Raw genomic sequence first — 25,406 nt, 5'->3', positions numbered from 1 at the left:
AATTGTTCAGGTTTCTCTGTTTCCCTGCATCAAAATGATCAACCTGATCTAGGCTGTATATTTTACATGTTCTGATGATCCACATCTCACAGAAAAATGGAAGTGGTTGCTAAACACTCAATGTATACTTTATGAGATTAAAAAAAATAATACATTATAGCTGACATATGGTAAAACAGCAACCATTGTGCATGTAAAGCTCTTACATTGACACCGAAATCTGGAGAGGTTGAACTCCAGATGGCACCAATACTGGCAGCAGCGAGCATAGCCTCAACAGCATGAATCCCATTGGGAAGATATCCTGAGAATATATCACACAACATTACATTATCAACAGCAATGGATCACTTCAATTGTGCAAGAATGACTCTTAGGAGATGCAAGTTATTTTAGGGAGCACTCAGCAGGCACAATATAATAAAAATGATTATGCTGCCAAAAGAGAGAGTCACTGAAAATATTACACAAGGGTGGGAAATGACAGCTCCTAATATGCAACTACTATATAAAATACAATTGCAAAGCCACCAAGGCATTTGACTTCACTAATATACGTCTTATATATCATATATCAAATCTAACCCATTAAAATTAATCATTCAGACTATTTTATTGTCTTTTCTAGTGAATCCTAGATGCAACCCTAACTCTTGCGATTTAACTTAACTTCTCTTCTTTCAGCTCGGAGTTTGTGGCTACATTTGATGCTCAGCTTAAATAGTATTGCCTCCACAAGTCACTTTGGTAAGAAAGTACCTGCCCAAAATACTTACAGTTTAAATGTTAATGTAAGTGTTTTGAATGAAATAGAGAAAGGAAAGACAGAAAGCAACACGAAATAGAAATGATGTCCATTAGCTAAATGATACTGCGGCAATAAACCTTGGCCTCATCTGCAAAGTGGCCATATATTCTCTCCTACTCATGCACACGCTGTAAATCAAGGGGACAGACAAGGACACTCTAGAGAGAAACACACTTTATACATGAACACACAGAACTGCACACCCTAACAGGAACAATACACTCAGCCTATGTAAACGTCTACACTCCTACATCACACAACACACAATCTTAAAAACAGACACACCTCTGTGAACACACAGTCATGTTTGCATCCACGTAGACATACTTATAAAACAGGCACAGTACAGGAATGTTACAGCAGAATTAACTCACACACATTTTCATAGCAATCTAAATGTTCTTATGTAGTTAAGAATTGATACACATAAACTGTGTTGGATTAAATATATTTATTTTCCCACTATGGGAAATTTGCTTTGGACTAGATAAGCAGCAGCCACTCATAACACTCAAACACACACACACTCTGAAAACGGTTCTTGCATTTATTTTATTTTTAAATATAAAAAAAAAAAAAATTAAAAATAATTTGGATTTTTTTTTCTAATATTTTTTTAAATAAAACAAATAATTTAGAATTATTTTATTTATAAATAATAAAATGAAAAGTTAAAATAAAAAGTTGTATGTATTAAATTTCCCATAAATGTACTCATTTTAACTGGCAGACCAGAAATGAGCAAAAAGAAAATATCCCGGGAATATTTCTCAAATCTGTCCCCAAAGAAGAATCTGAATCATGAAGAGATCCATAAAACTATCCTGAATATCTTAAGAGTATAACTGTCTCTATTCCATCTTGCTCACTCCCCTCTAATCCTCTAAAGAGACTTGCATGAATAAATCTGTGTGTGCTTGTCATTGAAGTGGCCTCCTCCCATTTACAGCCATTACAATATCGAGATGATTAGCACTGCAGATAACGAACCCAGTGGCAGCAGAATGACGTCACTTTTTTCTCCCTCTCACATCACCATTAAAGACACCATTACTCACACATGCTGCCAAAGCACAGGGTGGAGACTTAAGCATCTGAAGCTTCTAACCCACCTCCGGCTTCAGCTGGCCTCAATGTACTGAAGTTTTAAATCTGCACTGCTTGAAAAGACTAATTACCCCCGCCACGGTATAACTACACCCCTCTTATTCTCCATCCACAGCCATGAATTGCTCTGGCTGAACCCCAGAACTGAGACAGAATAGGGGAGTTTGTGATTTCAGGAGCGACTGCCTGGCTCTTAGAGTTCGGACACTCATGAAGACAAACAAGGACAGAATGAAAAAGCAAAGTAAGAGGGCAAGAAAAAAACAGGTTAGAGTGCCTAGGCCCGATGCAATATAAACAGTGTGTTAGATTCTCTGGTATTTGGTTCAGTATTGACTTGTATTACCTCATTCCGCTACGGTCAACTGGGTGTCAAATGGATGAGTGAGAAAGTGCAACACAAATAATAAGAATCAGACAAAGAGAAAGGGAGGTGATGCTCACCTACGACCCTGTCTCCAGTTTTGATGCCCATCTTCCTCATGGCAGCAGCGAAGAGAGCGACATCACGCCTCAGCTCTCTGAAAGTCACCTTGACAATCTCCTCTTTTGCCTCAGCTTAAAAAAATATATTTTTTTTTCAATTGTAACTTTTATAGCTCTCAAACATACCAAACAGACATGTCAGGAAAAAATACAGATGATAATACTTTTTAAAATAAAATTATTATTATTATTTAAAGGTAGGCCAATTTTTTGTTATATTTTCTTAACAATCATAAACACTAGCATTCAAAATTTGGGTTTTTTAAATATTTTGCAAGAAATTCCTAACAAAGGTGGCGTTTATTTTTTAAAAATAAAATAAAATAGCAAAATATAACATTTTAAAATAACTAATTTCTCTGAATATACTTCAAAATGAAATGTACTTCTGTGATGGAAAAGATTGATAGTAAACAGCAGTGTCAGAAATCATTCTAATATGCTGATTTCTTCAGTACTGTTCAATAAACTGCTGTCCTGCTTGATGTGTTTGTGAAAATCATGATATATTATTTTTTCATATTTGTTGGTAACACTTCACTATAGGGACCAATTCTCACTATTAACTAGTTGCTTATTTGCATGCCTATTATTAACATATTGGCTGTTTATTAGCACTTATAAAGCACGTATTCTGCATGACCATATTCTACAGCCCTAATCCTACCCAACACCTAAACTTAATAACTACCTTACTAACTATTAATAAGCAGCAAATTTGGAGTTTATCGAGGCAAACTTGATAATTAATCGTTTGTTAATGGTGAGAATTGGACCTGAAAATACCGTGATTTTTTTTTAAATTGAAATTTAAAAGAACAGTATTTATTCAAAATATAAATCTTTTGAAAGATGATAAATGCGACTGATACTTTTGATCAATTTAATGCATCCTTGCACAATGAAAACACATAAAAATCTTTCAAACAGTCCTGTATGTAAAATTGTCTCCATTATAATTAAATCTATCTTAGGCTTACATTATCAGTGCATATCAACACACAAACTTTAATGAGCAACATGAGAATTCTTTGCCATCTGTGACTGTGGTGCAGCAGAGATATCGCAGTCAGCTCGGGTAATCTTTTTCATTACTGTACGTAATCTGCAAATGAAGTGTTAAATTTAATTTGGCTCCAGAGTCCAACCTAATCTACTTTTCTTAGGTAAATGAGCCTCCCTATTTCACGCAGGTACATTTCTGATAGATGCCACTTTGGTAATTACATCCGCTCTTTCCTGGCCCGCATCAGGACATCCATCACAAAATCAAGGCACAACTACGTGCATCCCGCCCCTACACAGACCCTAAACCCACAAATCAAATTACAGACAGCATAATTCACTTAGTGTTACGTTAGCCAGAGGACTGCAATGACAGATTCTATCTATACAGATAAAACACATATGCACTGTTACTATTTTAAAGTAGCCATTTGTGTATAAAATCAGATTGACAAAGGCTCAAGCAGATCAGCAGACATACAGAATCGGGAGACGTTTGGTCTTGGAGATATATTGGTAATAAAACGTGTAATGAAATGTTTAATAATAAAAAAAATGTAATAGCAACCAGGGTTTGAATGCAGTTCTAATTCATAAATAATAAAGTAAAAAAAAAGATTAGTATAGTTTGAAAGTGCTTGAGAGTGCAGTTTGGGAGTGTTGGAGTGAATCACCATTATCTGTTTTAATAGGACCCGGATGACTGCCACTGATTAGGATCATGTCATGACTTCATTGGTGAAACTGAGCATAATGCTCAAAGCTGCAAATAACGCAAAGCTGAAAAATCTCTTGAAATAACATAAAACAATCTGCATAAAGCTTCAAAACATCAGATTTTTCTCATTGTATTCACTAGGGACAATATTACTTTTATTACTTTACTTTTGTCATTTAGCAGACGCTTTTGTCCAAAGCGACTTACAAATAAGAAAAAGTAACTAAAACTAAAAGGTTACAACTCTATAAATACTATCTACCCACATATTTAAGAAAATAAAGAAATTAAATAAAATTAACACATGCATATAACAACAACATTTCAATAATAAACATATCAATGAAAAAATTAAATAAAAAGCTACTACTATCCCTTGCCGGTGTCCCTGCCCGGTGGAGTCGCACGGTAGAGTCGATGGTCTTTACACTCTTTGGTCTTCACACTAAGAGGGCTTCACACGACGACTGCCGCGACCGCTGCCGCGGTATAATAACCTTCATTATACCAATCTAACAAATGATCATTTCAATTCAGCTGGACCCACTTTCCTGTTTATCAACTACAAATGGCCAAGCAAGTGCACACAGTATACAGTCAGACAGTTTATTATCACAAAATAAACCCAAACAGGAACATCACGATCAACCAGAAAGGGTGCATTTTATAATAGTGGCCATCTTAATCAGCTACTTGCAGAGCAAGTAAACAAATGGATATGAAATACTGATTTGAGATTAAATTATTTTATTTAGAGCGCATGAAACTAGCACAGTCTAGGCAATGTGCCGTCCCGTTTACACAAAACGCAGTAAATTTGGGTAGTTCTGAGACTGGCTGTGACTTACTTGCAGCATAGAGAGCCACTTTGTCTTGGTCTTTGTGTTTGAGCAGGTTCTCTGCATAATTCAGCCTGCTGCCTTTAAACCACTCCGGTACATCGGATATCCTTTTAGACACATCAACCACCTGAAACAGAGAGTGAGGAAAGTCACACATCAGCCTGTGTGAAGGATATTTTAGTAATGTTTATGTACTTTATGGTATTTATTGATATTTTGAATTAGTCTTTATTATTAAATTATCATTTCATTTTGTTATTTTTTTTATTATTTCTGTTTAGTTTCCATGTATGGGTTAGGGTTAGGGTTCAAGTCAGTTTTAGTCACTTTAGGACTAATCTTAAACTTTAATTTTTTATTTAAGCTGGTTTGAAAGAAGACATTCTAGTACTTTGATATGAACAAACACCCTTCTCAATTATTAGTTAGTTTAACTACACAAACATCCTATAATCCACGTTGTCATAACACTGAATAATAAAACAATCTTTGAGTCAGCAAATAATCAAGACAAAGCATGCAGTAAAATAGTCTGAGAAGGATATACACAGATAAAAAGCCACATATAGACTTCAAGTGTTGTTTTATGATATGACACTCCTTAAGTAAAACTACAGCGGTGTTAGACGGAAAAGCCCCAACACACCCTCTCAGCCAGAGATATGAGCTTTAAATCAGCAGTAGTTCAGACAGTAGTTCTAAATGGTAATAAATTCAGAAATGTTTACTAGGATAAAGTTAGATGATTCATATGTGACTAATGAGTTTGTCCATCATCTCTGTCATCTATTGCACGTATACCTCCACAGATATAAGACTGAAAACCAATCACAACGTGGCACCTACTACACCATCAGAAGTCCACACTAATTATTCATTGTGGTGACATCATTTTGTGGCAATGTGAACCTGGGTGGCACTCATTAGACAACAGGAAATGACAAACAAAAACATAAAAACCCTCTAAATGCCTATAGATTTAAATGTGAAAAAAGTTGATTAATACATGAAGGACAAAAAAACAAAAAACACTTACCTCCTCATACATCTTTGAACAAGTGATGCCACAGAATTTCCAAACCTGTGCCCAGAACTCTGGATAACTGTCCACGGACCACTGATACAGCTCATTATAATTAGCTTCAAAATAAAAGAGAAATTATTGAAAGCACCGTTAGACAAAATGCATGGATTATTTCATTTAGCAATGATGCAATACTACAAATCAGTACCGTAACCATAATAGACTTTTATTACATTTGATCTGACACCCTATTTTTGTTATTTGCATCAATTCAAATATTTACTGCATCAGTTCTGATTTTTTTTTTTTCTAGTATTAATTGAATACTACAAACTACCTCTTCGGATAGTCTGATAAAAAGACTGTTCTCTTGTCACTTTAACAGACTGATAAGATCTTCTTGCACTACACATATATCTGCAGTTTTGTTTTATTTAACTGGTTTGTACTCTATCTATCTGCCATGTGCCTTATGCCACTTTATCTATCTCTTTCTTTATTTTTCTTCAATGTCCTCATTTGTATATCTGTATGTACATATGTTTAAAATGTATTTATCTGTATTTGAATGTCTACTGTCAGTGTCTTAAATGTTAACTGTATGCACCAAGGGTCTGAGAGCAACACAATTTCAAGAATTGACAATAAAGCAGACTTGAATAGTTACACATACCTAACAAAAAAGGGGGACAAATGTAAAAACTTAATTAACTTTTGAAAATAACCTGACTAAAGTATAGACATGCACCTTTCAAATCATTACATGCAATATTCAGATAAGAGGTCAACCATTATCAGTTTTTAAATAGTTAAGTCTTAAATTATTACATTGTCAATTACAGTTTTCCTAGTATTAATAAAATAGATACAAGTATAGTCCTCATCAGATAAAAAAAAACAAAAAAATTGAGTTCATTGTTTTCAGTGGCCATCATAACTGCATAGCAGTCTTCATTTTATACTTGCCCTGTAATAACAAAAATGCCCATCACAGGAAACCTTAAAACCATTATTTTGTATGTTTGCTGGATTTTTCATGCAACTACAAACTAGTGAGACAATACTGGTGGATGTAGCAACAACAACTGCAATATATACTACTGTAGCTGTAAGCAAATACAGTAGCAGCTATCCAATAGACATAAGTAAGTACTAGTATTTCATGAATCATGAATATAAGATGAAACTGAATAATGTACCAAGCAAGCAAATACTAGTTTGCTAAAGCAGTGTGTCATGCCTACTGAGGTGCATGTAGATAATGAGACTATGCCAGTCTCTGGTCACTCTGTCAATCTGATTTGAAATCCAGGTTTTATAACTCATAGCGTAATGCATTGAGATTCCAAATCTGCCACTGAACTGTTTTTGCTCAAATGTGGCCATGATATAACCCATGATGAGCTATTAATGGGATTAACACCACACACCATAGTAGTGCGTTTTGTTTTTCTGTGGAATAGGGCTGTGTTGTTAGCTGACATACTAGTCTGCATCCATTCTAGCCCAGGCTGGCTCTACTCACCCAGATTCACCCCGAAGTCCCGGTTCACTTGAGTCCGGAATCGGTCCATTTGTGTGTTTCGTTTAGAGTCCGGGTACCAGAGCACCTTCGACTCCATAATCTCCTCGCTCTTGGCCTCCGTGTCTTTAGACATGATCGGATGACACGCCCGGTATGTCGTGAATAATCTATGAAGACTTCAAGAAATGCACTAGTGGAGTTAAACGGGTCGATCCGGTGCAGCTCAGAGTCAGACACATGGGTCACTTCCGAGCGTCATCCGCACATAATCAAGCAGCCGCAGCAGAAGCCCCGCCCACCGCGCAACCGCACTCCACCCTGCCGACCTACATTTGTTCTTCCGCTTCTTAAGTAGTGCCAGGTTTTTACACAAATGTATGTTTATGATTCAGAAATCATTCTTAAGGAGTTTTTGTTTAATAAATATGTAGATTTTTTAGAAGTTAATGAACCAGCATTTGCATTTGTTGGCACATTCACGGAGGACGGTTTATCTGTTTTATCTAAGATAGTAATGAAAAGGAAATCCGACTTATTTCTGCCAATCTGAAGAGTTCATTTCTGAGAAAGACATTATTAATCATCATCACGTCATGTCTTCATCCCTGACATCCCCGACTCAACAAACCTATATTTATATAAGCACATAATTCAATATACTGCGTTTTAAAATTATTTTTAAAACACCTTTAAAGGGCAAAAAGGTTAAAAACATAGCATAATTAAAACGTAAAAGCATAAATAAAAATACTTTTATTTTTGGTACACAACAATGTTCATACGAGTCGAATCTGTTATCGGTTCAGTGACTCGAACGAATCTTTCAGAACAGTGATTGTGAACCGATTCATCAAGATTCGATTCAAAAGATTCGATTCGGTGTTCACGGATCAGTTATCTATTTATAAACTTCATAAACTAAAACGATTAGTAATGCCAATTAATAAAGGTGATAAATTAAAGCCTCAGTTTGGAACAGTTATTTCAGACTTGTAGATTACACTATACTATATTTAACAAAACATACAAGAATAAGAAATACGCGTAGTTCCTGTTATAGAATTCAGAACAATTAAAAGTAACATTGAAGGGCCTCTAAAAGTGTTATATAGATTCTTGTTTACGTAGAATAACGTATATTTGCTCTTGACCACTGTCATTTAAAGGATAAAGCATTACTGTTCGGCTTCGGCGGAGGAATATCTGACTGCACCGCAATTAGCATGTCTTTTATTCCATTGGTTCCTAAAGCATCAGCCGAGACCACAGCACGAGAGAAACGACATGGACAGACGGAGAAGCGAACCAATCACAAGCCAGACAGCCGTTCCGCCTGAAGCGCCCAGCCAATAGAAAAATAGATCATTTAGAGGTGTGCCCAATCACGAGCCTTCAGCCTTCAACATGATCATCAGGTGGAAAAAACATAGGTTAAAGGTGGCTCTGTGCTAAATGTTCCATACATTTTATTAGAATTGATGCAGTTGATTTGTGTTTTCTAAACATTACAGTACCAGAGAAGGTATATAAAGAGCTACTGAATATTTTTGCAAAGTCAGCAGCAGTGATTTCAAGGCCAATTTCATCAGTATTTATAAAACATTTAGCAAATAGGAGTTGCTTCATAGATTGGCCATGTAAACTTGGCTGATTTACATTTAGATGCAACAAAAAGAAAAGATAAAAAAGGATCTGCGCTACTTGTTGGTGATGAAACAAAGGAATCATGTTGAAATTTCTGGAAGCAATAAATGAATTCAAAACACTGGATTTTTTTACTGTACACACTGAAAGCAGGAAACAGAAAAACACAAGATAAAATACAGAAAATAACAAATCCAGTTCATTGTTCATAATTGCATATCAGTCTTCATTTTATACTTGCCTTGTAATGACAAAAAATATTATAATAACACCATTATTTTGCATTTTGCATATTTATTGATTTGTGTTTTTCTCTATACATCAGATGTCACAAATGTGAATCTACTTTCAGGACTTGATTTGCATCCTGAGGTCTTTACTGATGTAATCTTCACAGATTCAGTGTATCTGTAGGCCTATGCATTTACATAAACACAAATGTGAGGAATAAAGAAAAAAGAAATCTGTCTATCTTACTTAGTAAGATTGATATGAAGTCCACAAGGGTTGGTGATAAAAATGTGCTTTTATGAAAGGAATGGGGTCATGTCTGCCCCCTCTGGGCACAACAAATAAAAAAAGCAACAATGCACAACTTTATATACAAGCCAAATATGGATGTCTTAAAGGCACAGTGTTCCTTATGATTATAAGCCATTTTGGACAGCATTTAGATCAGCCCTCACAGGGATACAAGAGATGCAACTGGCTGAATAAAACAAAACCTGTTTGCAAGAGAATCCCAGAGTATCTGACAAAATAGAGGGGAAAACCTTACGTGGAGGTGATTTTAGACAGTATACAGTATGTTAAACTGTATGAGAATAGCAAATATCAAGTACAACTAACAATAATGTCACTAGCTTTCACCTCTGGGTTATCAAAAAAGTTGTGCTGTCAGCATTATATAATGTTCATTAATGATTTGTTGGATCAGCATCAGCATTACTGATTATATGACAAACCATTCTTGCAGAGCGAACATAACATTTTCTCAAACAGCACAAGCACCTTTGTGATGCTAAACTCATCCATTTGCTTAGCTGTGTGTCAGACCAGATGTGATTTAACCCTTTACAGACAGACACTGACTAGAGCTTTAGAGAGTTCATGGAGGCCGTTTGAAGAGATAAATGTAGCAATGTTCAAACAAGTGTCTGTTGCATCACGTGCAACATACTATGTCCAAATTATGAGGTGAAGCAACTTCATAAACGTTCAAAAAACTTAGTGTGAGCCGGGGTCAGAAATTAACTTTTTGTCCCCTGGAATTGATTTCCAGGGGTATTTTTTTGACTCGCGAGGGCAATTTTTATCACCACCTTAATAACTGTCTGTGTTGTCACCAAATACTTAAATTTAACCAGTTGCTTCAATCAATCAAAAGACTTTAAACTGTTGCCAATAACAAATGACTACATTTAAACACATGAGCTGCTGCAGTATTATGACAGAAATCGATATTGTCGACGATATTGTAATAATGATTATTAATGTTGATTAATAGAATTTTTTTTTTTAATGTTTTGTCTGCATTTTGTGGAAACGGCTTGTCATATTTTCTGGCTTCACAAACATGTCAGTCCATGACATTAGTCTAGTCTAGTGAAAGTTATGCAAAAACCCCAGTTATAATCACTGAAGCTACAGAAGAAATGTTGTATTTACATCGTATTTGCACTTTGTAGTTTATGATGAGGGAATTCAATCGGAGAGCATGCACATTCAACAATGCTGACTAATCGAAGCGTCTGCGATCGACCATTGCATTCCTAAAGTAAACGGAAACGTGTGTGATTGGTTATAAGACTCAACGCTGCAAAAAAAGCGTAAAAAGCAATCTGATGCAGTGACAGCGAATGAAAATGTAAATCTGTGAATAGACTTTTGACATTCATTTTCACATTTTATTTGAATCGCGACAGCCGTAATCAATTTTTGACCTTTTATCTTCAATTTGTGGAGCATTTTTGCTACAAGCACCCGTTATTTTCCAACCCTGGTGTGAGCAAATATAAACTATAATACTATTAATGCGAGTCAGGTTGAGCGCTCATATCTATATTTTTGGACCACCATTTCATCAAATCATTGAACAAGTTTCATAAAGACAAAAATATTTTACAGACAGCGCACAGCAAGCAACACTTGGGGAAGTCGTGGCCTAATGGTTAGAGAGTCGGACTCGTAATCGAAAGGTTGCGAGTTCGAGCCCCCGGCCGGCAGGAATTGTAGGTGGGGGGAGGGAATGTCCAGCGCTCTCTCCACCCTCAATACCACGACTGAGGTGCCCTTGAGCAAGGCACCGAACCCCCAATTGCTCCCCGGGCGCTGCAGCATGGCTGCCCACTGCTCCGGGTGTGTGTTCACGGTGTGTGTGTGTGTGTGTGTGGATTTGTTCACTACTCACTGCTGTGTGTGTGCACTTGGATGGGTTAAACGCAGAGCACCAATTTCGAGTATGGGTCACCATACTTGACAATACGTCACGACTTTTAACATCGCAAATGAACACTCCTGATGAGAATTATACAGTACAAAGCAAACCTGATATAGAAATCTAGGCATTTACTACGCCAAAATACCAGTTAAGGTCTAGACTTCACAAAGATTCAGTGCTTTCTAACACAAATCAATCAAGTCCTCAACACACAATAATTGGCACTGGTGCAGTCAACTGGGATCTACGAGAGACAACGTGAGAGAGAACCGAGTCTTTGCAGTTAAGTCAGTACAACTCCCTTATATATAATGTAACCGACATTAATAAAATGCATAATATTCCACAAATAAATTAAGGACTCGATGTCTTACTGCAACTTACAAGAACAAAATTAATTGCTAAACAGTGCGGGTAGGCAAACACAGATCATACATATTTCTACAAGCAAACTCAGGACATTCACTCTGAATGGAGTACACTTGAAATCACAGCTAATGATAAAACAGAGCATGTTCCATGGTATATTACTGTGGCTTCTCATTCATTACAGATATGCAAGTACACAAGACCATTTTAAATACAGGAGTGTTTGCTGAGACATGTCTCCAGTACTTGTACAATAATGCTGGTACATCGCAAGTACACAAGAGTTTGCTATTTGGAGATTCCTCAAGGCTGGTGCTTATATTGTATGATTTCCTTCACATTCGTACAGTATATAAAAAAAAAGGGCCTTCTTGATATTAGTGCTTTCCAGTAGGCTTGAGTTACAGTAAGTCACAGCATTGAACTGTTATTGGTAAGAGGATGAGGGACAGTTTCTGGACTAAAATCAGTGAAGCGCAGGAAGAGTAGTCAATATTTTTGGCTCGTTTTCCTTGAAGAGAAAGACTGTAAATTTTGAACATGTATCTGCTAAAAGTGAATTTCATCAATGTCTAAAAACAGTACAGAATGGCATCAACACTGGCACAAAGACTAAACGCCACAAAACTCTCACTTTGAATGAACGACATCTTTAAAATAACTGCCTGGAGACAAAAAGATCATTTAGAAGCAGAAATCACCAAAAATAAAACAAATCAGATCCATAACACACAGTAAACACAACCTTATACGATACGACGCAAAACAAAACCATTAGATGTTCCCAGATAAAAACCAATGTACACTACTGTTCAAAAGTATGTGGCCCGTAAACATTTTTTTAAATAACTGTTTTTATTGTATTTTAAAATATAAATTAATCCATGTGATGGCTGCGTGTCACATGATCCTTCAGAAATCATTCATATATTGTTTTGGTGCTCAAAAACATTTCTTATAATCAAAGTTGAAAACAGCTGTGCTGCTTAATATTTTTGTGAAAACTGATGTATTTTTTCAGGATTCTTTAATGCTTAAAAGAACTTAAAATTATTTAAAATATATTTATGAGAAATGTAATGCATATTGGCTCAATAACAATATCGAAATATTAATGTAACTTAAAAAAAATCTTACTGACTCCAAACTTTTCAACAGTAGTGTTAAATACAGCAGTACTAATCATGTAAAAAATTATAATTATGGCATTTTATGGAATGAAAATATACTTGAAAACTGGCCATTCATAATAGTTCTCTTAAAATGTAAAAGCATGTATAAAAATGTTAAATTACAGTATTTCTTTAATCTATGAAGCAGGGAATAAATGTCTAAAGTATATTTTTAAAACATGTAAATTAGCTTTGGCTACAACGGTTTAGCAAGGCTGCAAAAACATGACAAATTAAAAACCAAAAAGTGGAATGAAAGTTAAATCTGCAAAAAGAATAAGTAGTAGAGTGAATAAGAAGAAGCAGAGAAGATGGGACACAGGTTAGATTAGTTATCAGGCATTTCAAAATACCACTGTGGATGAAACCATAGAGGCCACTTTCTTCAAATGATTTTACTAAGCAGCACTAAAAAGAAGTGGGATTAAAACAATGTTTAATCAATCCCTTTCTATAAGTGTATTAAAATGGTACATACAATTAATACAATGATCTCATGCTGAGGACAAAGTGCATGGCCAGGTATTACCCTGTATGTACTTATCTGAACCACACGAGAACATCCCTCTCTCTCTCTTGGCTGAAGTTGGACAGAGATACTGGTGTACATTGCAGCACTGTAATATTGCTGCCAGGAACACTGGTCTGATATCCTCACGCTTCTGATGACTAGCTGCTTTCTGAAAGCGATTTCCACATACATCTCTATCCCTGATAGTGCTGATCGGTCCTGAACTCAGAGTGACCTCTGGTGACCTCATGAAGAAACAAGGAAGAGATGAAAAAGAAAAAAAAAAATGCAGTGATATTGACTATTCTTCACACTTTGAGTGTTTCTGAATCAACTCTCAATTGCATTGCCTTCATGATTGATAAATAACACACTTACAGAAAATGCCCAAACAAAGCTTAGGGAAAAGGGCATAAGACTATGGACTAATGGACTAACACACTCAACTCAAGGCTTGCAGACACACACAGACCCACAGTATACAAAAAAGTCCTGATATTTAAAATGGGCGGCTACAGTAGAAGTGGACACTAATAACACATTCCATAACAACAGGGTGAATCTAATAGACTGTTTTCAGCATATCAACTGGGGAATTTATCAAATTTCCATACGTCACATACAATTCTTGCCTGACTAAAATGTTGGGACATCCTGAGAAAAAAAACAAACATTTTTTTTCTTCTCATCCCTTCTTAAAAACCCCAGCTCTGACCCTCAGCCTGGGGTGAAAATCATTTCATTGGTCACTGGAGCGCTCTAGGTTTTCAATCACTCTGCTCAAGCGGATGTTAAGGAGGCGGATCTGGGTGTCGAGGTGGTCGATCTTCTCCTCTAGAGTTCCAGCTCCGCCCCCTTTCCGCCAGTATGCTCCCACCGGTCCAGTCATGAAGTACATGGCCATGATGAAACACAGCGGCAGCACCGCTTTCTCCGGGTCGCCCTCAAATTTCTGCAGAATGTACAGGCAGGAGAGGGCAAAAAGGGCCACGCGGGCCAGCCAGAAGAAACGGCCAAACACTGCGTGGAGGATGTAAAAGAAGCCGCTCAGGAACAAGGACAGGAACCAGTAAGCCACCAGCAAGGCTGCAACCAGGAGAAGTGCGCGAGCAGGAGAACTGGACACGGACGATGGGCTGAAGTAGTGCGTCAGGTTAGAGGCTGAGGAGAGAGAGAGAGAACCGGAGGGGAAAAAGAAAACAGAAATAGAAGCAAAGAGAGGGAAGGGAGAGATGTGAACGAGGTTAAGGACATGATTTTTTTAAATAGTGAAGATGAGCTATTTCAGTCACTGACATACATAACTGCAGCAATTCTGATCCAGACTTACAGTCGATGCCCATAACATCGAGCAGATCCACCCACAGTCTCCACAAGGTGTCCAATAATGAATCGACTCCATGAACAAACTTCTCTGTAGTTTTTGAGAAGAACTGCAAAACATTGACAAAGGCTTTATAATAAAATAAGATGGCAAAAAAATTATATGCAAAAAATTATATTATAAACATGCATAGGGCACAGAAGAAAATCACCTGACTATCTATACATTTTATCTAAAATATAAATGCAGTTAATTTAATTTTAGATTACACTGCATCATGACATTATTTTCATGACAATTAAGCATATCCCTCCTCCCATTTCTCATTAGTATTAAATGCGGCATTTATTTAAATTTTTTGTAGTAATTATTTTCAAAGAACGATTTATTTAGTTATATTTTATTCTATTGCAATAAAATGTTATTATAATACAAGATTAACAACCGTTTTTAATAATAACAACAAAAATAATTTGCTTTGCAGTAATAAGAATGAGATATTTTCCATTAGATAGGCTAAATAAACTTCAATTTCTTATTTTCTCATAATTTATAGCTTATTTATAACAGTACAGTACAACAGCTCATTAATGTACATTCAAATATTTGACAGTTTATTAAAATAGCATACACCCATATATTATATTTTTAAAAAATAAGTTAATTATGAAAAACTAATAATTTTGTCAAAAATAAAAAAGGATTTTTGAGGGCATTTAAAGCACATAATTAGACTAATGATTTATGGAATTAGTGTTAAAATCATATTTTAATTATACAATATTGAAAAATCACGTATTAACTTAAGTTATTATTATAAAGCGTTACCGATAAAACATAAATAGTGGCAGCACTGACACTACCCAGAACCTAGTGACCTAGATGAACAGCATGATGCCCTACACAGTATGCTCTCTAGGTAGACAGCTCACTAGGGTTTGAGACACAGCCACTGACAGCTGGTGATATCTTCGGGCCTTTAAATATTGATCCTGCAAACAAAACTACATTTTTAAACTGCATGATCTTATATGGACCTTGTACAGAGCCCTGATGTTCTCCTCTCCGAAGATATTGCTGAGGGTTTGGTAGAAGCCACTGGCCGCCCTCCTGAAGCTGTTCTGGCTGCTGGAGTCTTTCCTGTTTCGCGCCGCCTCAGTCAGGAGGACCAAGGCCAAAAACACGCTCAAAACCACGGCCAACTTCGCTCCCTTCATCCTCGTAGACGACCTGAAAACTGGTGATGTGCAATGAAGTGAATTCTGTGTGGTAGCGGTCGAACAGAGCTTATTATAGGCTGAATAAAGAGCCGGAATGAGACGCTGCGGAGAGATGGAGGAAGAAGCTGCGCGCGATTAGAGCGCGAACTGAAACAGTGAACAGTACCGGAAGTCTGAAAATATTTTAAAATAAAAGTCTTAGAATTGGCCTAATTATTTTTTGCAATGATGGTGGTTTAAAGTGTAAAACACTGTTTTTGGCTAAGGCTAAAGATTAAAAGGTACAGAGTAAAATTAAAAGCTTCGTAAAACAAGGAAATGCAGATAAGGATACTGTTTCTCTAAACAATTTACACAACTTTTTAAAGACTTTAAGGTTCCCAAACATCAATGAGTTTAGTATAATTAATATTTCACAATATTACTGTTTTTACTGTCTTACTGATCAAATAAATGCAGCTTTGGTGGCATAGCAGTAGACATTAGAAAATATTACCCACCCCAAACTTTGGAAGGGTAGTCTGTTTTAATATCACAAATAGCCTACTATTATTAGAACCTGTTTATTTATGCAAAAAATAATATGATCAGCTATTATGCATTCAATAACTTCAATAACATCGTGATTAATTAAAGATGGTTTATTAACAAAATAATACATATCTTCAAATTTAGTGATTTCACTGCAAAAAATGCTTTTCTTACTTAGATTTTTTTGTCTTGTTTCCAGCCAAAATATCAAAAAATTCTTAAATCAAGATGGATTTTCTAGACAAGTGAAAATTATTGTCATGTTTTCAGAAAAAAATAGTCAAAATTAAGTGAATTTCTACCTGCTTGAAACAAGCTAAATAATCTGCCAATGGGGTTAAAAAAAATAATCTTGTTTTCTGTTTGACATAAGATTATTTTTCTTACCCCATTGGCAGATTATTTAGCTTGTTTCAAGCAGGTAGAAATTCACTTAATTTTGACTATTTTTTTCTGAAAACATGAGATCACCAGCTGTCAGTGGCTGTGTCTCAAACCCTAGTGAGCTGTCTACCTAGAGAGCATACGGTGTAGGGCGTCATGCTGTTCGTCTAGGTCACTAGGTTCTGGGTAGTGTCAGTGCTGCCACTATTTGTTTTATCGGTAACGCTTTATAATAATAACTTCAGTAAATACGTGATTTTTCAATATTGTATAATTAAAATATGATTTTAACACTAATTCCATAAATTATTAGTCTAATTATGTGCTTTATGTGCATAATTTATTTGTGTTATTGTAACTTTTTATTTATTTAATTTTCTTTTTACTATTATTATTATTTTGTATTTTTGTACTGCAACTGCTTTTTATTGTTTGACAATGTTCATAATAAAACAAATTGCATAAAATACGATAAAACTAATGAATATTTTATTATTAACCTGTTATTTCTTGTGAAATGTCATATTCACCGCAGTAAATTCTCTCATCAAAATCCTTTATTTATTGTTTTTAAAAAAGAGGTTCAACGGTATATCCAAACTATTTCATCTCCCAAGAATCTTAAAGCTCTTAAAACAGTTAATTTATATAATCTTTTTCATTTATTTTGTTAAAGCTTTCGTTTGTTTTATTTATTTACTGTTACATACGTATATAAATGGTGCTTTGCATGTAATGTTACCTCTTTGTATGTAAAGTTGATATTTTCTGTACATTTATCTTTGGTACCTTGGCATTAATAAAATAAAAAAAATTTAATTGCATAAAATACAATGAATATTTAAGCATAGATTTAAGCATAGTGACACACACACATATAAACACTTTCAATATGCTTGAATAAATATTCATTGTATTTTATTAAATGTAAATCAATGTTTTGAAACGCATAAACACGTTAAATAAACACAAAATAAATAAAAAAAAATCAATATTTGAAAAATATTTAATATATTAATATCTAATTTGTTTGAATAAAAAATTGTCAACGTAAACATTTACTTTGTATGCTAGGGACTTTTATTTTATTTTCAGAAAAGATGTGTTGTTGTCGCTGCTGTTTTCACACATAGTCGTGACCGCTGCTTATGGAAGTGTTTTGAGTCCTCTCTGTAGAGTCATGTCGTGTCGGAGAGCGATGAGTCTCGCGTGCGGCGTCGCCGGCGGATCCGCGGTGCTGGTGTGCGCGGCGCTCGCGGCTGATAAACACGGCTACTTCTCAGACCGAGGCCGGGTGAGAGAGACCCTGGCTGCCGTGCACGCAGCGCAGCCTCCGGCGTGGCCCACTGCGAACGGATGGGATTATAATTGGGACAAGTATGCAATAGAGACTTAATTCTGGTTGATTACTAATGTGTTTTTAGAATAATACGGTACTACCGTCTCGTACATGTTTTACTGCCATGGCACCATGTCCAAAAATCATTTATGGCGAGTTAAGTGGTTTAATGCTTTGATCAGTGGTTATAATTAACCTGTTAACTGTCGGTTCCACTTTTTGAGTATAGGCCTAAAAATGACATTTCCAACTTAAATCGTTATAAATTTTGAATGGTTTGGAGCAAATACTTAAGGTTGGTCTCTTTTTAGGTGAAAAAAGTTCTAAAAATTATATTACAAAAAAGTTATGGAAGTTTATGAAAATTTAATATTTATATTTTATGTAAAATATATATTTTACATAACATGTTTTACTCTAAAACTGCTAGAAAATCAAAACCAAAAATCTGAAAAAGTTGTGTTACAAATTTGAGGTTGATATCTCAAAAAATGAGCTTTCAGTGAAATTTTGTTTGGGCGCAGTACCAAGCTTTTCCACTAGATGACCATCAAACCCCATTAGTAACCATATAAGGGCGGCTCTATTTCCATATATGGTTTGAGTGATCTGAAACATGTTTTTTCCATTCTTTTCTCAATATTTATGACGTAGACATCACATTCAGAAGTATTAAGGGTGGTATGGCAGTATTTGATTTCAATTCAACCTCTAAAAAACACATAAAAGACATGCAACAAGAACCCTGGACGTACGAGATATAGTTCACGCTGCATCAAAAATTGAAAACCTATTGTTTTTTCTTTATATTCGAAACACTTTTAGACCTTTTCTCAAAAAATAGAATGAATTTTATCTTTTGAACACTTGACATGAACATGAATGGAGATTTTTCATGGTTTTATGTACAGTATGTATCACTATTTCATAGTAAAGGTCAGAACTCTCTCTCTGACTGATGAGTACTCTTCTTACAAATGAACACATTATAGTTGCCCTGTAAAATATTTAAAAAATCAGTCACCAAATATGAAAACTAGAGTCTTTAAGCTTTCAAACAATATATAGTTTGTCAAGATTGCTTTTGGTTCAGACTAAGATATTACTGTTTAAATCATGTAATGGCAAGTGGGCCCACCGGTGGCAGTTAACAGGTTAATGGATCACCCAGGTTTAGGTTTGATCCCAGGTCTTAAATCACTAAAGCACATTACATTATGGCAGTGATTGAAAAGGTGTCAGTGACCATTTGTTTGTCTTAGACCTGGTTAATTGTCACTAATATAGTTTCTTCTTACATAATGTGCTTTCTTATAAGCACTTTTGAAAGTGTTTAATTTCAGCTTTTAGTTATAGACTTGACCTTTGTACTCTGGAACAGTTTTGATGGTGGGATTCAGTAAAATTCTTCAAAAATGAAAAAATAAATAGAGTAAAACAGCAAACCTTTAACATAAAGTTAATAGTTCACGCACATTAGTAAAACATGAGAATGAATAAAACAGTGAATACTATAAACCATATTGTAGCTACTTTTTTAACTGATAAAAAAAAGTGTATGCTTCTCCGGACAGAAACGTCTAAATATGGTGTCACCGGTACTGAATTGAGTTCAGTAGGCCTACTTTGTGAATAAACTCTTTTTGACTCTTTCAGACGTGAACCCTCGTCTCTGGTGAACGGGAAGAGAAAGGAGAGTGATGGTGATGGTGGAAGTCTAGATGCAGAGAACAGCAAACCCAAAGCCACACGCCACATCTTCCTCATCAGACACTCTCAGTACAACCTCAAGGGCGATGGAGATAAAGAGAGGATGCTGACGGCTTTAGGTACCGATCCATCAGCATATATCAAATTACATGCTACATTATGCCACCAAGTAGATTGCATGCTGGTTTCTGTCTTGGCTGCAGGACGTGAACAGGCTGAGTTTACAGGACAGAGATTAGCGGCGCTCGGACTGAAGTACGACGTTCTCATCCACTCCTCCATGACCAGAGCTACAGAGACCGCCAACATCATCAGCAAATACCTGCCAGGTACAGACTCATACTGAAGAGCAGGGGTGTAAGAAAACATCGATACACACGAGTTTAGTTTGTAGTTTAGCAGTAGTTTAGTTTTGAGTTTATATCCCGACTGCCAGATAGCAATCTTCTTATCTCTAAAAATGTTATGACATTGTTTGTTAAAATAGTAAACTTAAACTGAACTTAAGAATATATATGGTCTGTTTATAACAGCTTTATACGTAAAGAATCCTGCAATCACTTTCCTTTTCCCCCTTTACTCAATAAGAGAGACTGATTAATGCAAATGCAGATCCCACTGTGTTCTGGTTAAATAATTCATTTATACTTATGCATTTTATTTTATTTTTGCTAAGGTTTGCATATGGTGGTGTGTTCTTAATTACAGCCCAAAATTATATCCTATTCCTAAAATAAGAAATATCCCAATATATCGCCTTTGCTTACAGTATTGCAATGTATCGTAATCCTTGTATCGTGATACGTACCTTATCGTATCACCAGATTCTTGCCAATACACAGCCAGCCCTACTAAAGACTTGATCTAGGATTAAACCTTTCAGCTGAAACTTCTCTATTCTTCTTCACCTAATTTAGTTCAGTTATGACTGGATAAATCATACAAGGCATAATGGCTTGAAGCAGACATTTCATTGTGGTCGCTTTTGAAAGAAGACACTTTTGTTGTTAAAGTGTGTGCATTAATAAACTAATTAAAGTAATAAGTTGACATAACTAATATAGAAAAAGAGAGATGCATACAGGGCACATCACACATTTAAATATCTTGCATAACTAAACCTTGCTCTCGTCATGAATATAGCCATAGAAGCTGGCATGACATTGAAAAAACAAAAGCAAAAGAAGTTTAGCAAAATCTCCCGGGTGTTTTTTCCAATTTACAGTCAAAGTAAAAGTGGATGGATAATGTCAGGCTCTAAAAATGACCAAAAACAAATCTATATGTGATCCTGGACTACAAAACCAGTCTTAAGTCGCTTTGTAGAAATACATTGTATGGGTCACAATTATTGATTTTTCTTTTATGCCAAAAATCATTAGGACATTAAGAGCATGTTCCATGAAGATATTTTGTAAATTTCCTACCTTAAATATATTAAAACTCAATTTTTGATTAGTGATATGCATTGCTAAGAACTTCATTTGGACAACTTTAAAGGCCATTTTCTCAATATTTAGATTTTCTTGCACCCTCAGATTCCAGATCTCGTATCTCGGCCAAATATTGTCCTATCAACAAACCATACATCAATGGAAGCTTATTTATTCAGCTTTCAGATGATGTATAAATCTCAAATTGACCCTTATGACTGGTTTTGTGGTCCAGGGTCACATGATTTTGTGCTGTATTCTGAGGCGTGTATGAAGGCTTTGTGTGAGTTTTGGGGCGGCGATATCACCAACAATTTATATTACAATAAGAGTAATTAGATTTTTCAAGATAACTACAGTATATATATATATCACAATAGTTGTTTTATTAGAAATAAGGTGGTTATAATGGCAGCATTTTAGATGACGTGAAAATTTTGACAGCTCTGTGTGTGTATTTGATCATTAAAGCAAAAAACAGGAATTCAGTACTTGCTTGCTGTGACGGGCAGCTTTCTGTGCGCGCACTTTAGATGTAAACGTCTGTCAGAACAGCGTGCAAATACCGCATTGAGTTCCCCTTCACATCTTATTGCGCTTGAGCAGTATAAAATAGAACATTTTAACTGGAAGGCTTAAAAAAAGCATGAAAAGGATAAATAAGTGTTGCCATTGTAGAGATTCTGAATTATTTTCTTCGTTATGTTGTAGGTGTGGAGCTTGTAAGCTGTGATTTACTGCGAGAGGGTGCCCCCATAGAGCCCGTCCCACCGGTCACGCACTGGAAACCTGAGGCAGTGGTCAGTGCAAAGTCTGTCTTAGCCAATCTGAAGGCTCTGTCTGTTAGTCCCCACGTTTGATTGTCTTTGTGTGTTTTGTTCCTGTTGATGACTCAAGTCATAACAGAACAAACTGCTAAGGTTACTGCTGATGTACACAACCCACAACCAAACCATCCCAACTCTCTTCAACAAACATCAAATGTTCTCGTTTTCCGGCTGGTCATCCTAAAGCTTGATGTCTGAAATGTTTTTTTGGAGAATGTTGAGTTTGGTTTTGTCGTGGGTGCGCTGCGGAGTCCTTCCTCTCCTCACGTGGATGGTTGTGAAACTCTTGTGCTGGTTTCAGCAGTACCATGAGGACGGCGCGAGGATCGAGGCAGCGTTCCGCCGCTACATCCATCGAGCGGACCCTAAGCAGAAGGAGGACAGCTACGAGATCATCGTCTGTCATGCTAATGTCATCCGCTATTTTGTGTGCAGGTTTGTGTTCACTTGCTACTCAGTGCAGTCTTTTTATTTTCCTTTTTGTGCTCTTTGAAGCTTTCATAAAAAAAAAAAACATATTATAAAAACCACAGCAGTCCATGAAAAATGAATGTAATCGTAAGCGTGCTCTTATCACTTTGTATTGTTATGTGTGTGGTTGCAAAAGTTTCATAGAAGCCCATTTCAGCCACATAAGAGAGAAAATATTATGCTTTGGTAGCTCATAATAGTAATTTGAAATGATGAGAGATTAATTATGAGAAAGTCATCATAATTATGACTTATAAAACATTATTGTGAGTCAATTCTGACAAAAATGTGACATTTATCTTATAATTATGGTTTAGACGAGCATATTGTTCTCATGTAGTAGGAATGGGCTTTCATAATAAATACATGGAATTCATGAAAAACTGTTTGCAACCTTTTATCAGTGGTTCTTGCCAAGTCCAACATCACTATTGCTGTTGCTCATACCTCTAATGCAAGAGTTAAAGGGTTAGTTCACCCAAAAATTTAAATTGTGTCATTAATTACTCTCCCTCATGTCGTTCCAAACCCTTAAGACCTTCCTTCATCTTCGGAACACACATTAAGATATTTTTGATGAATTCCGAGAGCTCTCTGACCCTCCCATAGACAGCAAGGGTCCTTGTAATTTTACAGAGCTACGAGAGTACTTTTTGTGCGCAAAGAAAACTAAAATAATGACTTTATTCAACAATTTGTCTCTGTTTCATTGTTAGTTATTTTTGTTTTCTTTGTGCATAAAGTATTCTCGTAGCTCTGTAAAATGACTAATTTTCTCAATTCTTGTACTAGTTTGCAATTTGTGTAAATTTTGAATATTTCAGCCACCAGCAAACTCATGTTGTGTAAACGGTTTGTTCACGTGACTCGTCAGGAACATGCCGAGGTAACTGTTCCGCTCTTTCATAGAAAATGTCAAAAGCATGATTGTAATGGAAATGTTTATTCCAGGGCTCTGCAGTTTCCTCCAGAGGGCTGGCTGAGGATGGGCCTGAACAACGGCAGCATCACCTGGCTGACGATTCGGCCCAGTGGTCGAGTGGCTCTCAGAGCGCTGGGAGACTCGGGCTTCATGCCTCCAAATAAACTCACCCGGACATGACGTTCTCAAGCCTTAAATGTTCTCCTGAACGTTTTTTTAAAATGCTGTTTCAGAGTCACAGTGGAATGTGATGTCATATTCATCAGCTCCACTAGCTTGTTTAATAATAGTCTTACATAGCTGCAATGTAGGAGAAAACTGCTGTGAAAAATTTCATTTGCAACTCTACCATCTGTTGCTGTGGTGATCAGTGACTCCACAAGTGTCGAGTCTATTGATTTTGTATTTTTTAAAACAAGCAAATTAAGAATTATTGATGTTTCTTCAATTAGACACTCCTGTGCCATGCTTTGATCTGTAATGTTCACAGAAAGGTGGAATTAACCAGCAAGTGTACTTTGTGTTTATGACAAGGTGTCTTTTTCCAGGAGCATTATGCAAACTCTGGAGGCCTTGTTGAGGCACTTGGTGTGTATTTGCACTGTTTACTTGGAATCGTTTATGACTGTTTTAGAGGCAAGGTTTGAGTTTGCTAAAATGTGAGAATCTTTCCAATGAAAGGTTGAGGATGATTCTGGAGAATTGTTTGTATGTTGTTGTTTACGGCAGTAAAAATCAATTCATTGAATTGTTTACTAGTGTCATTCATTGTTTGATTCATGCAATGGATAAAAAAAAAGTCCAGGTCGTATTTTACCTGGGGAAAAAAACAACAACAAAAAAAATAATAATTAGGACATTAAGCCTATTTTAGGACCATGAGTAATTTTAGCATTGTGACTTGAACTTTTGTTTGACTGTAACACAGTAAACAAATAGTAATCCTAATTGGACAGTTTTTTTTTTCTTTATGCAGAATCTACTTTATTTTGGTGAAATACGGCCCAGACATTTCTTGTATGTTTTTATAATGTTTACTTAGATACACTATTGTTTGGAAGTGTGGGGTGAGTAAGATTATTTTAAAAGAAATATATATATATTCATTGATCAAAAGTGACAGTAAAGAATTTATATTTCAAATAAATGCTGTTGTTTTGAACTATTCAAAGAATTCTGAAAAAAGTCTTGATTTTTCAGAAAAAATATTAAACAGCACAACCGTTTTCATCATAGATAAGAAATATTTCTTGAGCATATTAGAATGCTTCCTGAAGGATCGTGTGAAACTGAGGACTGCATCTTTGTCATCACAGGAATAAATTACATTTTAAAACATTCAAATAGGAAAAGTTACTGTTACTATTTTTTGATCAAATGCATCCTTTGTGAGCATATGAGACATCTTGCAGACTAAACATTTGAACTGTCATGCACATAAGAAAAAAGTGAGAAATCGGAATGTGAACACTCAAGGAAATGTGAATTTGCTACTTTTCATAACGAGATTTTTCTTGTAGAGCCAGAGAAAGTCAGTAAAGTTACAAGACTGCACTTTATTTATCGTTCGTCAATAGAACATCAAATACTCTTC

General features: G+C 35.8%; 3 protein-coding genes across 6 annotated transcripts in view; 1 reads left to right on the top strand and 2 right to left on the bottom strand.

Annotated features, from left to right (window-relative positions):
- LOC306870801 (acetoacetyl-CoA synthetase-like) overlaps window positions 1-7,838 on the bottom strand; it is a 33,133-nt gene extending 25,295 nt beyond the window's left edge. Inside the window, exons 1-5 of the mRNA XM_079418219.1 lie at window positions 7,516-7,838; window positions 6,003-6,106; window positions 4,973-5,093; window positions 2,360-2,473; window positions 207-304 (exon numbers count right to left, since the gene is read on the bottom strand). Coding sequence (XP_079274345.1) covers window positions 207-304; window positions 2,360-2,473; window positions 4,973-5,093; window positions 6,003-6,106; window positions 7,516-7,648 — 570 coding nt within the window. The 5' untranslated portion in view covers window positions 7,649-7,838. The remainder of the gene's footprint in view (window positions 1-206; window positions 305-2,359; window positions 2,474-4,972; window positions 5,094-6,002; window positions 6,107-7,515) is intronic.
- A 2,849-nt stretch (window positions 7,839-10,687) lies between these two features.
- On the bottom strand, window positions 10,688-16,362 carry LOC306871074 (BRI3-binding protein-like). Its single transcript, XM_079418763.1, has 4 exons — window positions 16,013-16,362; window positions 14,982-15,084; window positions 11,660-14,812; window positions 10,688-11,306 (listed from the first exon to the last, which is right to left on the bottom strand). Exons 1-3 carry the CDS (start codon window positions 16,190-16,192, stop codon window positions 14,391-14,393), a joined length of 705 nt encoding a protein of 234 aa, XP_079274889.1. The 5' UTR covers window positions 16,193-16,362; the 3' UTR covers window positions 10,688-11,306; window positions 11,660-14,390.
- A 1,826-nt stretch (window positions 16,363-18,188) lies between these two features.
- On the top strand, window positions 18,189-25,166 carry LOC306871248 (serine/threonine-protein phosphatase PGAM5, mitochondrial). Of its 4 annotated transcripts, none has more exons than XM_079419045.1 (7): window positions 18,189-18,487; window positions 20,106-20,278; window positions 20,363-20,488; window positions 22,304-22,392; window positions 22,721-22,854; window positions 23,715-23,776; window positions 23,842-24,558. In XM_079419045.1, exons 1-6 carry the CDS (start codon window positions 18,291-18,293, stop codon window positions 23,737-23,739), a joined length of 744 nt encoding a protein of 247 aa, XP_079275171.1. In that variant the 5' UTR covers window positions 18,189-18,290; the 3' UTR covers window positions 23,740-23,776; window positions 23,842-24,558. The 4 variants fall into 4 exon arrangements, with proteins under 4 accessions (XP_079275171.1, XP_079275169.1, XP_079275172.1 ...); XM_079419046.1 differs by having other exon boundaries at window positions 18,211-18,487; window positions 22,724-22,854; XM_079419043.1 differs by lacking the exon at window positions 23,715-23,776 and having other exon boundaries at window positions 18,210-18,487; window positions 23,842-25,166.
- The last annotated feature ends 240 nt before the right edge of the window (window positions 25,167-25,406 follow it).

This window comes from Barbus barbus, assembly GCF_936440315.1.
Source record: "Barbus barbus genome assembly, chromosome: 6".
Taxonomy (NCBI): domain Eukaryota; kingdom Metazoa; phylum Chordata; class Actinopteri; order Cypriniformes; family Cyprinidae; genus Barbus; species Barbus barbus.
The sequence above is the reverse complement of the archived record's forward strand: the minus strand, read 5'-3'. Positions and strand labels throughout refer to the sequence as shown.

Excerpts from the sequence above, each read along its gene's own strand:
- LOC306871248 (XM_079419043.1), top strand. The coding sequence starts at position 18,291 with ATGTCGTGTCGGAGAGCGATGAGTCTCGCGTGCGGCGTCGCCGGCGGA. Across the intron at positions 20,489-22,303 it reads CATCAGCAAATACCTGCCAG|GTGTGGAGCTTGTAAGCTGT; the intron begins GTACAGACTCAT and ends GTTATGTTGTAG. Across the intron at positions 22,393-22,720 it reads ACTGGAAACCTGAGGCAGTG|CAGTACCATGAGGACGGCGC; the intron begins GTCAGTGCAAAG and ends TGCTGGTTTCAG.
- LOC306871074 (XM_079418763.1), bottom strand. The coding sequence starts at position 16,192 with ATGAAGGGAGCGAAGTTGGCCGTGGTTTTGAGCGTGTTTTTGGCCTTG. Across the intron at positions 15,085-16,012 it reads ACATCAGGGCTCTGTACAAG|TTCTTCTCAAAAACTACAGA; the intron begins GTCCATATAAGA and ends AATGTTTTGCAG. Across the intron at positions 14,813-14,981 it reads CGATGTTATGGGCATCGACT|CCTCTAACCTGACGCACTAC; the intron begins GTAAGTCTGGAT and ends CTCTCTCCTCAG.